This window comes from Muntiacus reevesi, chromosome 8 (genome assembly GCF_963930625.1).
Source record: "Muntiacus reevesi chromosome 8, mMunRee1.1, whole genome shotgun sequence".
Lineage (NCBI taxonomy): Eukaryota > Metazoa > Chordata > Mammalia > Artiodactyla > Cervidae > Muntiacus > Muntiacus reevesi.
In genome coordinates this window covers 51,335,931-51,350,364 of record NC_089256.1, presented here as the reverse complement: position 1 = coordinate 51,350,364, position 14,434 = coordinate 51,335,931, and the positions used below count along the sequence as shown (strand labels likewise).

The window sequence follows — 14,434 nt, the reverse complement described above, 5'->3', positions numbered from 1 at the left end:
TCTGCTGGAAAGCCTGGCCCACCAGTGGAGTCCTCCCTGCTGCTGTGCGTCACTGGTTTCTCTGCCACTGCATGAAACCCAAGGAGGTGCCTCTCGTGGAGGTTGAGACAAGCCCTACCTCCCATCACCAGCACCTCCACTTCCTCCCTAAACCCTTCTGATCCTTGGTTGTTGTTCATTGTTGTTCAGTCACTAAGTTGTGTCCGACTCTGTGACTCCATGGATTATAGCATGCCAGGCTCCTCTGTCCTCCGCTGTCTCCTGGAGTTTGCTCAAATTCATGTCTATTCAGTTGGTGGTGCTATCTAACCATCTCATCCTCTTGCCACCCCCTTCTCCTTCTGCCTTCCATCTTTCCCAGCATCAGGGTCTTTTCCAATGAGTTGACTTTTCTCATCAGGTGGCCAAAGTATTGGAGCCTATCAGCTTCAGCATCAATCCTTCATTACAATATTCAGGGTTGACTTCCTTTAGGATTGACTGGTTTGATCTTCTTGCAATCCAAGGGACTCTCAAAAGTCTTCTCCTGCACCGCAATTTGAAACCATCAATTCTTCAGCACTCAGCTTTCTTTATGGTCCAATTCTCACATCAGTACATGACTACTGGAAAAACCATAGCTTTGACTATATGGACCTTTGTCTGCAAAGTGAGATCTCTGCTTTTTAATGTGTTGTCAAGGTTTGCCATAGCTTCCCTTCCAATGAGCAAATGTCTTTTAATTTTCATGGTTGCAGTCACCGTCCACAGTGATTTTGGAGCCCAGGAAAATAAAATCTGTCACTGCTTCCACTTTTCCCCTTCTATTTGCCATGAAGTGATGGCACTAGATGCCATGATCTTAGTTTTTGAATGTTAAGTTTTAAGGCAGCTTTTTCACTCTCCTTTTTCACCCTCATCAAGAGGCTCTTTAGTTCCTCTTTGCTTTCTGCCATCAATGTGGTATCATCTGCATATCTGAAGTTGTTGATATTCCTCCTGGCAATCTTGATTCCAGTTTGTGCTTCATCCAACCTGGCATTTCGCATGATATACTCTGCATATATGTTAAATAAGCAGGGTGACAATATACAGCCTTGTAATCCTTGGACCTCTGAGTAATTTGGAAATGTTAACTGCTTGAACATGATGTCTGCTTTTGTAAAGTCTAGACTTTGAGATACGGACCAGCTAAAGGTCACTTAGCACAAGTTAATTTGATGGTTTTTTTTTTTTTTTTAATTTGGTGTGTTTTTTATAGGATTTTTTTTGTTTGGATCACTTACTCTTTCTACTTCATTGCCACTATAAGATATTCCAGAAATGCAAGCAGAAGAGGAATTAACCTTGGCTTAAGTGGCTTATTACAGTCCTAACCAGCTCTTTCCAACACCTTGCCTCCATTAACCTATCAGTGCAGTTGAGGGGTAAGTCATTATAGCTCTGGTCTAATGACATTCTGGGCCCAGCCAGCCATGAAAAGGTCATTCCTTCTCTCAGAGACTAGGGGAGCCCAGAAAGCATGATCAGGAGAATTCCTTGTTTGATCAGGAAATTTTCCTCTTTCACTTAAAGAAACTATCTAATTTATTTTGTTTTGGCTGCCCTGGGTCTTTGGTGCTGGATGCAGGCTTTGTCTAGTTGCGGAGAGCAGGGGCTATTCTGTGGTTGCAGTGTGATCTCATTGCCGGGCTTCTCTTGTTGCGGAGCACAGGCCGTAGGGCACGTGGGCCTCAGTAGCTGTGGCACATGGGCTTAGTTGTCCTGTGGCATGTAGAATCTTCCCAGACAAGGGATCGAACCCATGTCCCCTGCATTGGCAGGTGGATTCTTAACCACTGAACCACCAGGAAAGTTCTCCTCTTTCATTGCTATTAAATGCCACCCTAAACTGCACATGTGCATGCATTTTTATGTTCTATGTTTGCTATATCTGGAAAGTCCTTTAACTCTTTCCTGCTTGGTGACATCCTGCTCATTTTAAACATAACCACCTCTGTGGAACCTTCTTTGATTTTCCTAGTCACAAAGAATCTTTTCTTCTTCCAGCTTCTCAGAGTACTCTGGGATCTTCGCAGGGGATTTGATCCATTCCATCTTCTTGTTTACATGCATGTTTCATTCATTCATTCAACAATTAAGTGGTGCCAGGCACTGGGGCAGACAGGGTGCTCTCATACAATTTACATTCCAGCAGAAGCCCAGAGTTGGGTGAAGTTTATATTCTTCACTGGACTGAGAGTTTCTTGGAGACAGGAATTAGGTCTGTCAGCTCCCAGTTCAGGGCCTGGTACCAAAAGGTACGCAGGAAAGTTAGTTAAACTGAAATTCAGTACCAATGACTCTAGAAAATGGGATCGTGGCTCAGCTGGTAAAGAATCTGCCTGCAATGTGGGAGACCTGGGTTTGATCCCTGGGTTGGGAAGATCCCTGGAGAAGGAAAAGGCTACCCACTCTAGTATTCTGGCCTGGAGAATTCCATGGGCATACCGTCCATGGGGTCGCAAAGAGTCAGACACGACTGAGTGAATTTCACTTACTTTCAAAGAAACGTTAAAAGTTAGCAAAAATAGAGGGCCAGAGAATCTCCAGGAGGGATTACGGTTGTACTGACATCAGGACCTGGTATGAAAGCCAGAGACACCCATATTCCCAGAAGCCTGGGCCCGGAGAGTGGGAGGGTCTATTGTCCTCCTGTGGGATGAGCTTGGGTGTTCGATGCAGGGTTATTGGACATTTATTACACATTCCAGCTACAAGTGGTTTTGCTTTGAGTGAGCAGACCATAGAGGAAAGCTGGTTGTTTCAAGAGCCCAGAAATTAGTTACTCACCAAGGGTCAAGCCAGCCAGATGATTAAAGCGACAGTGTCAAGTTGGCACAAGAGAAGAGAATGATTAATGCTAATCATTGTCATGTAGGGTGGGTGGGCATTATTTGAAACAAAAGTCATTTGAATTTTTACTAGGAATTTTCATCCATAATGTGATGGTGATGTAATAAAACTAAATGACTGGCCTGCCAAAGTAAACTGAGTTCTTTTTTTTTTTTTTTAATTTTTTATTTTTCAGTGGGTTTTGTCATACATTGATATGAATCAGCCATAGAGTTACACATATGTAAACTGAGTTCTTAACCACACACAAGGATTATTTAGAAACTGTATATATCTCAGAAAACTGCTCTCCTACTTAGGCCCTGACAGAAGGCGGGGCCTCTGCTGGGGGTTAGGAGCTTATTTATCAAATACATACTGTAGTGTTCACTCCAATCATCTTATTACCACTCATCTCTCTTTTCACTATCTGCTCTTTATCTGTGGAGAAAGGGCTCCAAGAGAGTGAAAGATGTTTTCTTTGCCCTTCTTTATTTTCTTTGACAGTGTAAAATTCTGGGGGAAAAAAAAACAGCACCCAGTCATTCTCAGAAAGTTGTCACACACAGAAAGAATTACTATTTCCCCACCCTTTTTGCATATTATAGTCTAAATCCCACCTTCCACCGCCTCCCCCAGAAGTTTCGATGGAGACATACATTTATTCAGTGAGTTGCAATTCAGCCTGGGGGTGGAGTGTCAGAATTCAAGTTGCTTTTCCTGCGGGGTAATCCCAGGTCTTGGCGATTTCTGTAGATATAGGGGATATTGGTAAATTTGGGATGAAATTGCCAGACTGGATCGGTCTCCCCTTTCCCCCAACCAATGGCTGCAACCAGATCCCTTTAAAAGATCGGCAAACCGCGGGGCGTCCAAGCCTGAAACTGATCCTTGTCTCAGCTCCTCCCCTGTCCCCGCGCGGCGAATGGTTCGTGCCGGCCTATATTTACCCGAGATCTTCCTCTCGGACGGCAAGGATGTGAGGCTGGCGAGGCAGCTACCGCTCGTGGCACCGGAGGGGGCGCGCTGCAAAGGCTGGCAGCCGAGCCAGGGGATCCCGGGAGCCCAGTCAGACACCCTCCGGAGAAAAGAAATGAGGTAGCGACCGTCCTGGGAGCCGACCATGCGCACGCCTGGCCCTCGGAGCCCCGCGCTGCCCCGGCCGAGCCAGCCCTAACAGTGAGCCGCGGAGCCCGAGTCCCCGGCGTCCTGCCTGTGGGAAGATGCAGTGAGCCACGGGGGGACTGCTGCGCGGGGCCCGCCGCGGCCATCCGGACCCACCATCGGAGCGCACTTGGGGCCAGCAACTGCTTCTGGGACCCGCTCACCCGAGGGGCTCTCTGCCTCCAGCACCCCTTGGAGGTGGGGAGTACCGACCCCTGGGTACACTCGCGGTTGAGTTTCCGCGGTTTCTGGCCCTAGCGACTGTGTGTGTGAGTGGGAGAGGGGGGCCCTTTTCACCTTCGCCGAGGAGTTCTTGCGTATCCTCGCACCATCCCGGCTGCATTTGCTGGGGGCTTTCTCATTTATTTGCACGCGCACATCTCTTTTTTTCTAAAGACGTTTTCCGCTCCACTCTTGTGCTGTCTTTCTCTCATTTTGCCTGCCTAAGACTCTTTGCCCTGATCCTGCTCAGGCTGGGATAAATCTGTGTGCTCCTTCCCGCCTCCCCATTGCAGTTAAATCTTAAAATATTCGACCCCTACCTCTTTTGCTGGGTTTTCGAGCCTTATACACCCCCACACCCCCGCCCCCACTCCGGACTGGGCCACTCCCAGCAGAGTTTTATTTTTCGATCTTGCCCCGGCCGAGCCCGGCCGGGGCGGGTGGCTCAGCCGGGCTCTCAACCGGCGCTCCGCCGCCGCCGCCCAGTTGCGCGGGGGCGCCCTCCGGAGATGCTGCCGTGGAAGAAGCACAAGTTCGAGCTGCTGGCCGAGGCGCCGCCACGGCAGGCGTCCAAGCCCAAGGGCTACGCGGTGAGCCTGCACTACTCGGCGCTCAGCTCGCTAGCGAGGGCGTGCCCCGAAGGTGCGCTCAGCCGGGTGGGAAGCATGTTCCGCTCCAAGCGCAAGAAACTGCACATCACCAGCGAGGACCCCACTTACACTGTGCTCTACCTGGGGAATGCCACCACCATCCAGGCGCGCGGCGACGGCTGCACCGACCTAGCGGTGGGCAAGATCTGGAGCAAGAGCGAGGCGGGCCGTCAGGGCACCAAGATGAAGCTGACTGTGAGTGCGCAGGGCATCCGCATGGTGCACGCCGAGGAGCGCGCGCTGCGGCGCCCGGGCCACCTGTACCTGCTGCACCGTGTTACCTACTGCGTGGCGGACGCGCGACTGCCCAAGGTCTTCGCCTGGGTGTACCGGCACGAGCTCAAGCACAAGGCGGTCATGCTGCGCTGTCACGCGGTACTCGTGTCGAAGCCCGAGAAGGCGCAGGCCATGGCCCTGCTGCTTTACCAGACGTCGGCCAACGCTCTGGCGGAATTTAAACGGCTCAAGCGGCGGGACGACGCGCGTCACCAGCAGCAGGAGCTGGTGGGCGCTCACACCATCCCGCTAGTGCCGCTGCGCAAGTTGCTCTTGCACGGACCCTGCTGCTACAAACCGCCGGTGGAGCGCAGCCGAAGTGCGCCCAAGCTCGGCTCCATCACCGAGGACCTGCTCGGCGAACAGCAGGAGCAGGAGCTGCAGGAGGAAGAGGAAGAGGAGCACGCGGAGGGTTGCCCCGAGGAGGAGGAGGACCGAGCTGGGGAGGGAGAGCCGGCCGAGCCAGAGGCCGAGGCGAAGCGGGCGCTGGTGGTGGCCATGCACTTCGAATGTGGGGACTTGCTGGACACGCTGGAGAGTGGCCGCGAGGAGGCGCTGGGGGGCGGCGGGGTCTCGCCGGGCCCCGAGGCTGGGTCGTCGCCTCTGCAGCTGGGCAGCACCTCCGACATGAGGGCCGAGCTTTCGCAGCTTATTAACGACCTGGGCGAGCTCAGCTTTGGCAACGACGTGCGCAGCCTGCAGGCGGACTTGCGGGTGACGCGCCTGCTTTCAGGCGAGAGCACGGGTAGCGAGAGCTCCATCGAAGGAGGGGGCCCGGATGCCAACACTGCCACCGCCGGGGACCCATCCGGCCCCGAGGACTGCGCCAGCCCAGACGAGCCCCACTCGGGCTGAGCTCCCAGCAAGGTTCTGTGCGCGCCCCTGGCGCCCGATCGTGACCCCCACGCGTCTCTCCACCACTTCCTTACCTCCCGAGCTGCCCCAGGAAAGGGGAAATGGGACACTTGAGGCCCAGACCCTCCCCCTCTACACCCACACGTTTGGCTGTGTTTGGAGCGGGGCTCAGATTGCAAGTGGAGATACGGGGGAGGGGAAACCCTACAACGAAGCGGAAAGAGGTCGCCCTCTGGGGTCTGGGGAAGGGAAAGGCCGCTGGTGTTAGCAAAGCCCGGCGGGCTTCAAGTGCCTGCCGGCCAGTTTCCTGTTTGTGGGGCAGCTGGGGCCTGAGGAGGAGGGGTTAACTTCCTCCCCCACCGGCCATCTGGGAGGGCCTAGCGTTGTCATTGACATGACAGTTTTTGTTTTTTTAAATTGCTTTCACAGTGTTTGAGGCTTTAATGCCACCTCCTTGGACCCAGTCTTTTCGGCGCGAGAGCTTGGGTTGTTTACCTCAGACTCAGACCCTTGAAATTCTGCCAAATTCCTCAAATAACTAGTGGGGAAGGGAGAGGGGGAAAAAGAAAGTCGCATTTTGTTTACAGTTATTGACATCTAATACCTAGAAAAAGTTTTCCTTAAGAAACACACACACCTTGCTCCTGCTCAAAAGATCTCACTCCGTGATACTGTGTAAAATATTTTTGCACTGTTGTGAAGTATTTTTGACATCTTTTTGGTTTTCTTGTACATAACTGTGTTCTCAGAGTCCAATGTTTATATCTTTTGCTGTGCAAAAGGGACATGTAAAATGTTGTTCAGTTGTATATACAGAAATGTGTATAAAACATTTTGTTATTTTTTAAGAGTAGCACTGCTCTGGTTCTGTTTGCACGCCAGTGGGGAAGAGAATAAAGAGGAAAATTGAGCAGAACAGGTGAGCATCCAAAGCTGCTTCAGAAAATGCTTGGCCATGGGGGTGGGCGGGAGAGGGTGTGACCATGAATGGGATAGGGTTGGGAGGATAGTCTTTGTCCTTCAAAGGACTTGGAGGTGATTAAGAAGGGGGAATCCACTTTATGCACCGTCTGGGGCCTTTCCTGTCCTCTGAAACTCTGGGTACTGCAGCTAGGCCCGGATTCTTCACTTACTCAGTTCTATAAGCATCAGCTCTTTCTGACCTCTTTGAGGCAATTCTTGGAGATGCCAGGTGAGTTCTGTTCCTCACTGCCAGACCTGTGAGGTGATTTAGGGAGGGGTAACTTTCAAGGTCTTCTAGGGTTTTACCACCTCCTGTGATTCACCTTTTCCTTCCCAAACAGCTCAAGGAGCTGTAAAGATGAGAGTTAGAGAACTAATGGAAGTCCCTATGAGGTTCTCTAAGGAGTGGGAGCATCTCTGTTTTTCCTGAGAGGAAAAGCAAGGAGAAAGGAAAGTTAAGTTCTTCTCATGGCTTGAATGAGTCACAGTGCAGGTGGGGTGGGGTGGGGAGCAGGTGGAAAAGCCCATTTCCTTTCCTTCCACAACCCAGCCTGGCCCAGTGGGAGAGTGGTTTGGAGGTCACGGCGGAGAAGGACTGCTAGAGCTTGGTCTCTGTGTGTGTGTCTAGCGTTTTCATGCTTGCTCTGTGTTTGTTTCTGTTATAAACTCCAAACAGATGTCTCTAGTTTGGCTGCACCCGATCAGCTGGAAGCTGTAATAAGATGCTGCCAAAACTGCCTTCTGCAAATTATTTTTTTCCCTTTGCCCCGTGGGCCCTTTTTTCCTATGTTGCAGAAATTGATTGCTCTCTTGGCCTTCCCTGCTGTCCTGAGCCCCTTGGTTTTGTTTTCATTGTAAATGTGTTCTAAGCAGATAGACCCAGTGATCCTAAGGAGTCTAGAATTCACTGAAATAGTAGAGGAAGAGGAGGGGGGGTGAAGAGATTTTCCTTCTAATTAACAAAAGTTAATAGGTGATCCTTATTAGAAGAGCAAGGGTGGATAGGTTGGAATTTGAAAAATATTCAGAGTCACTTCTTGAGGGCCTTAGAACAAGGTCCATCTTTATCTTCCTCTTTTATTATATTTTGATTTGGTTGAGCGTCCCTATCCCTTTTCCTGAATACCTCAGATACACATTATTGAATGATGTTTTCAAACCCCCAGGTAGAGAGAGGTCAGGAAAGTCAGCTATGTAGTCTATCACTAGTTTGCATGCTTAGATTTCACATTTCAAACTATTGCCATACACTGCCAGGTTCCTCTGTTGTTTGAAACTGATGAGAGCCTTAATCAGGGTGAAGATCATTTGACAAATACTTGGGGGTGGGGCAGAGTCTACATGTCATTCTTCTTAGTCCAATTGAGTTCAGAGAGAATGCCATGGTGGCTTTTGTCTGTGATTAATTGGGTTACAATGATGGGTCAGAAGATTCAGACAAATGACATTCACACCAATACCATCAATAAACATAAGGCAACTATGTCTTTAAAGTCTGATTTTTCCTATTCTCTGATTTATAAACAGGGAAGGGGTATTTAGAGGGTGAGGCAGGAGGAAGAAGAAAATAAGCAGACTGCAGAAGAATCAGCTTCCTCTCTCTACTCCACTGCACCCTCCCCTTCCCTCTTTCCTCCCCTCTACTTTTTGGCTTTTATCCCCACTGCACCCCAGGGCTCTGGCTGTTGTAATTCTAGATGCAATAGGAAGGTGATACATGATTCACCTCTTATTACATCTCAGTCTTCCAGGGATGATATCACTAGCGTAAGGAGAGATGTTTTGAATGAAAAAAACAAAAACCCAAAAACCAATTTACTCATAACACTCAGAGGGGAAAGAGTGGTGTGACTCAAGTACAGTGAAGTAGAGGAGATACACGTTACACATTATGGAAAGCACCTGAGGTCTGGTTTATTCGTTAAGCAGCTTTTCTGTCTTGCAAGGTGAGGCTCCTCTTTCTCCTTTACAACCCGATGGTACTTTAAATGCAGTGAGACACTTGCCACATTCTTCACAAGCGTGAGTAATCCTCCATGTCCCACAAGGAGGCATTGACTACATGAAATAAGGAGTGACTTCTGGTGGAAAGAGAGATGGTTGCAGGGGTGGCTGCGTACATCCACAGAGGAGGCGTTCCTCCACCTCTCTTGGCACGAGCATCCCATATTTGCACAGTTGGTTGTGTGTGCTGAGGCAGAAGGAGGGAGGAGTAGCATGGTGTAAAAGAAGCAATAGCATTATGTACCCTTTCAGCCATTACAGTGTCAGACCAAACACCCACTCTACACATACACATGCTCCCTGCTAAAGAAAACCTTCCCTCAACGCTGCCCCACAGTCAGCAGAAGAGTAGATTTTAAACAATTTAGAAAGGCTCTGTTATATTAAGCAAGCATGGTGCCCTCCCAGGGACAGAGCTGCTTTTAAGGGTTCAACTTGTGAAAGGAGAAAGATCTGGCTGGTAGAATCCACCCCTGGCACCACACAGGAGGTTAGAAAACCTCATGGGAGTTGCCAAGGACTATGAGAAACATAATTCTATTACGAGCTCATTGCCCTCATTTCTACCAGGGTTTAGTAATGCAATAAGCAGAACTTTGCTCTGTCTAGTATGCATCAGTAGCCTGAATATCTGCTGGTCAGTGATGCACGACAGAGCTAGAAATGTGCACGGACAGCTGGGGCTAGGAGCCCCGTCTGACATGTGGGAAACTATTCAGGGCTTTAGGCATGTAGGCAGGCCCCTGAGGCCATGGTACTCTGTATTCTCGGCACCAAGTTTTTCTATACTTGGCCACATCTGTCTCAAGGTAGTTTTTGATTTCCTCTTTGATTCCTTCCATTGATTGTTTAGAACCATATTATTTAGCCTCCACGTGTTTGTTTTTTTTTCCTTTGTAGTTGATGTCTAGTCTCATAATGTTGTGATCGCAAAAGACACTTGATGTGATTTCAATTTTCTTAAAACTACCAGAGCTGGCCTTGTGACCCAGCACATAATCTTTTCGGGAGAATGTTCCATGTGCTCAGCGCATCTGGATCTGGCTTTATGGTTAGCTGGGGCCTTTCCTGCTTCTGTTGGCTCATCCATGTTCACAAAATGCTTGGGACCACCCCAATATCCCACCTACACCCCCATCTCTGGAGTGACCTAATTTGAACAGCCTTAAGTAACCATCATTTTGGTGGTTTGAATGGTTAGGTGGCCCTGGAGCTTGGCACTAATTCCATCACTTTTCTAGGACTGTTCCATGACGCCAGCAAAGGCCCCTGTGTCTAACCCCCAAGGAGAGGTGCTCTTGTGACTGCCTCCTTTCTGGTTTCTCCTCTTCATCTCTCTCCAATCCCAGTTCCTCTAACACATCATTCCCCTCAGGCATCACCTATTACCCAGCTTTCTACCTGACCCTGGCTTCATTTCTCTTCCTTTTCACAAACCTAGTACAGACTTGAGTCACATAAACAAAAGGAAAGCCCAAACTTTAAAAGAAAAATAAGCCAAGCAGGCAGTCATTCATCAGCACCAATCCTGCAATCCCAGGGCATGCTCTGGCCCTGCCCCCACTTAGAAATGAAGAAATGAAGCACAGAGGGGTGATGTCCTGCCCAGGGTTATACGAGGAAAACACCATGACCAAGGGGTCCAAACTCCTCCTCTTTTCATTCCTCCAGTTTTAATGACTTATAACTAGGTTTTTAGCTTTGGGATCCAGAAACTGGCCATTGAATTGTTCTTTGTTTCCCTCTTTCTAATGTATCCCTACATTTTACACATGGTAGATGCTGGATAATAAACTTGTGTGCCCTTCATCAACATGCCACTCACACCCCCAAGTGTGCATGAGTGTCTACTAGCTGCATGATGCTGGAGGTAGGGGGCCAGGTGTCTCTTCCTGGCAAGGATCCTGCTGCAGGGGTAGAGTGGCAGCCCCCAGAGGAACCTGGTCTCCACTTGCTTCACCTCTGAGATCTGGTCTGCCAAGGTCTTGCCCTAGAAGAGAAGGTGTAGTTTGGGGATGGGGGAGTTCTTTCCATGGTACCATGTTTATTGATCATCTGTATCATTCCTGGTTGGCTGAGTTCTCCAAGGACAGGCATGTAACTTTAGGCCTGTCGGATCCACCAAATTTAGCATAGAGCTCAATACTTACTAGGTGCTCAGGAAATGCTAAGGAAGAATAAAGAGGTGATTCCAGTTCAGGATAGGATAATAGGGCTGATAAAGTTCATGGTCATCACTTAGATGGAGGAATCAAGATTTTAAGGCTGTATGTTTGGAAAGGAGGGAAGGATTGGGATTCAGTTGACTTCTCCACTCTATATAAGGTAGATTCAGTTCTCAACTTTTTCCTTGAAACTTCCCTGATCTAAGGGAGGGATGGTTCTGGTTAGAGAAGGGTGGTTTACTTGTAATTGTCTTTGAATGGAATTGTGAACCAAATCTTTCCCTGTAATTTGAGCCAAATAAAGGTTCACATAATGTGGTATGGCAGAAGTCTGCAGGAAGAGTCTTGAATCCAGGCCTTGAAGTGATCTGGACTCTGGCTGCATTGAGCCAGTCAAGTCATTTTCTCTCTCTAGTCTCAGAATCCTTATAGATAAAATAGATGGGTGTCATTGTTGTTCAGTCACTACGTCATGTCTGACTCTTTGTGACCCCACGGACTGGCAGCGTGCCAGGCTCCTGTGTCTTTCACTCTCTGCTGGAGTTTGCTCAAATTCATGTCCATTGAGTCTGTGCTGTTTTCTAACCTTTCATCCCCTACTGCCCCTTCTCCTTTTTCCTTCACTCTTTCCCAGCATCAGGGTCTTTTCCAGTGAGCTAGCTCTTTGCATCAGGTGGCCAAAGTATTAGAACTTCAGCTTCAGCATCAGTCTTTCCAGTGAATATTCAGGGTAGATTTCCTTTAGGATTGATTGATTTGATCTCCTTGCAGCTTGATAGTTGCAAAACTAATATTCTGAGTTTTAAAGGAATAAAGGTTAAAGTTAAGTGTGTTTCTGCTTTCCTCTATCTCCTAGTAGATAAGAATAGAAGAAACATCTGCCTGTGGGCTAGAAACTTTCTGGAGCTCTGGGAACACCTTTAGGTCTCACTGTGGCCTCAGCCATCATCACAGTTTAATTTGGAAGTGATGTTCCTCTTGGCCAAGCCAGAGCAGGAGTTGCCTGACAGACATCCCTTTCATTACCTCCAAACTTGGAGGCCATGCTGTGTCCTAAAATGCAGACTGACATTCTACCTAAGGGCCAGGTTGTGCATACTCAGTTGCTAAGTCCTATCTGACTCCTTGGGACCCCCATGGACTGTAATCTGCCAGGCTGCTCTGTCCATGGAATTTTCCAGGCAAGAATCCTAGAGGAATTTCCCATTTCCTTCTCCAGGGATCTTCCCAACCCAGGGATCAAACCCATGTCTCTTGCGTCTCATGCATTGGCAAGCAAATTCTTTACCACTGCTCCACCTAGCCAGGTTAGGGGACATAAAATAATGTGTCCAAGATCACTCAACAAGCTGGGCCAGAAGTCAGATCTCCCAACTCCAAGTCCTATACTCTCTTCCCCTGTATCTTTTGTATTGGGATAAGTTAGTTTGCAAGCAACCCAGCTTCTCTTCGAGGAAAGAGCCTTGGCCTCTGATCAAAGACCATGAGGGAACCTAGAAGCACTGGAAGAAGTCTGGGAGTAAGAGGGAGTTAACATCTTGGGGCATCTTCCTCACCACCTTGCTCTTCTCTACTCCAGGACCCATCCCAATCACAGATCCCTGTCCTAGGAGAATTTGTTCTTTGCTGCCTGTCGGGGATTCTCCATCCCTTCAGTCCCAGGATTAGCCACCAATGAATGGTTCAGGAGGTCACCAGCTCACTCCCAAGATCATCTACTCTTTCTGAGAGTCTGAGGGCCAGACCGAGCTAGTCAGTCCCTTCCTTTTATGGATGAGAACACTGAGCTCAGAGAAGGGAAAGGACTTGTTCAAGTAATGCAGGTAGCTTATCACAGAGCCATGATTAGAACTCTAATTTCTCCCAATATCTATCCAACATGCCACACTACTGCCTCTTAGGAGTCCTCAACAGGAACACAGGAGACCTGTCTGCCTCAGTGACGTGAGCTGAATATGTGTGTGTGTGAAGTGCTGGGCCCGCCTCCCTTCCAGAAGTGCCCACATTCATGCTTCACCTTTTCCAGCTATTGTTCCTAAAGCCACCAGTGAGTCCCAAATTCCTTCCTAAGTCGCTTTTTCAGGAAACTGACATTTTAATAGGGGTCTCTTGGATTTTAAAGCTTTTGAGATATAAAAGACTGAATAATAGAATTTCAGGCACTGTGTTGGAGGAGGCCATAGTGAGTAGGAAGAAATATTTTAGTGCAGGGGATACCTCTCCTAACATCACAGATGTTCTGCAATCGTAAGCCACATTCCTAAAGGTTGCACTTTTGCAGCTGAACTCATACGCACAGAAAGCGAGGTTTCCAAGATCACCTGAGTTCAAGGAGGGAGGGTGGGTAGGGCCCCTGGGTTCTACTCTCAGTTCTGTGTGCTCAATCAGGGCTTGCAAATGATTCCCAGGCACCATTTAAAGATCTACAAGACCAAGAACTGCAGTACCTTGTCCATAGCTGCTGTCTGTCCTCTCCCAAGCTTTCCTTGCAGGAAAACCTGTCTTAGTCCTTTCAGGCCAATACATCTCATCCTCAGCATCCTTGATTCCCAGGGAAAATGCTCACACTACCTGATTTCCAATAGAGGAGCTCATCTCTTTAAAGGAGCACTGTGTGATCAGGTACTCCTGTTTATGCTGCTTGCTTGAATGAGATATGGAGCTACACCAAGGTGTATGGGGCTCTTCTCACATCAGCAAGAGTTGCTGCTGATGAAGAAGTTCGCAGAGCTCATGGCTGGTCAGATCTTTTTGGAGGTGTTCACGTTGATGAAGTCCAAAGAGATTTTAGTTTTTTGTGGTATGTATCTCTACTACTTCCTTCCTTTTACCCAGGTCTTAGAAGATGTCCAGTGTTAACTGAAAAGTGTGAGACTGGGGGACTAAGATGGGGTGTCCACAGTATTCCTGTGGGTAGGACTGTGGGTATAGCTGAAAGAGAAGTGGACTTGAGACTTGGTTCTAGCCTTGATTTTCCCATACATCAGCTCTTTGATCTTGGGCAATTTCCTTTGGGGGGCCAGTTCTTTTTGTGCAATGGAGATAGTGACAGCTAACCAAACCATCTCTCAGGTTTCTTTGAGGCTCAAAATCTAAATGTTGAACAAGTTGGTGCTCTTGATAAAGAGCAGTGCAGAAAAGGAGTGGTGGCTGCTGGAATATTCGGATTGAAATAACACAGTTGGGATGAGTGAGCCTTCATGGGACTTCCCCGCAGAACAAATGTGTACCTGGGCAGGGACATTTTCCATGAAACATGTTCCAGAACCCAAGGAAGGAAAA

At 48.5% G+C, this 14,434-nt stretch overlaps 1 protein-coding gene across 1 annotated transcript; it reads left to right on the top strand.

Moving 5' to 3' along the window:
- The first annotated feature begins 3,831 nt into the window (after positions 1–3,831).
- On the top strand, positions 3,832–6,868 carry FAM43A (family with sequence similarity 43 member A). Its single transcript, XM_065943076.1, has one exon. The coding sequence runs from the start codon at positions 4,749–4,751 to the stop codon at positions 6,018–6,020; it is 1,272 nt and encodes a 423-aa protein (XP_065799148.1). The 5' UTR covers positions 3,832–4,748; the 3' UTR covers positions 6,021–6,868.
- Positions 6,869–14,434: the final 7,566 nt, after the last annotated feature.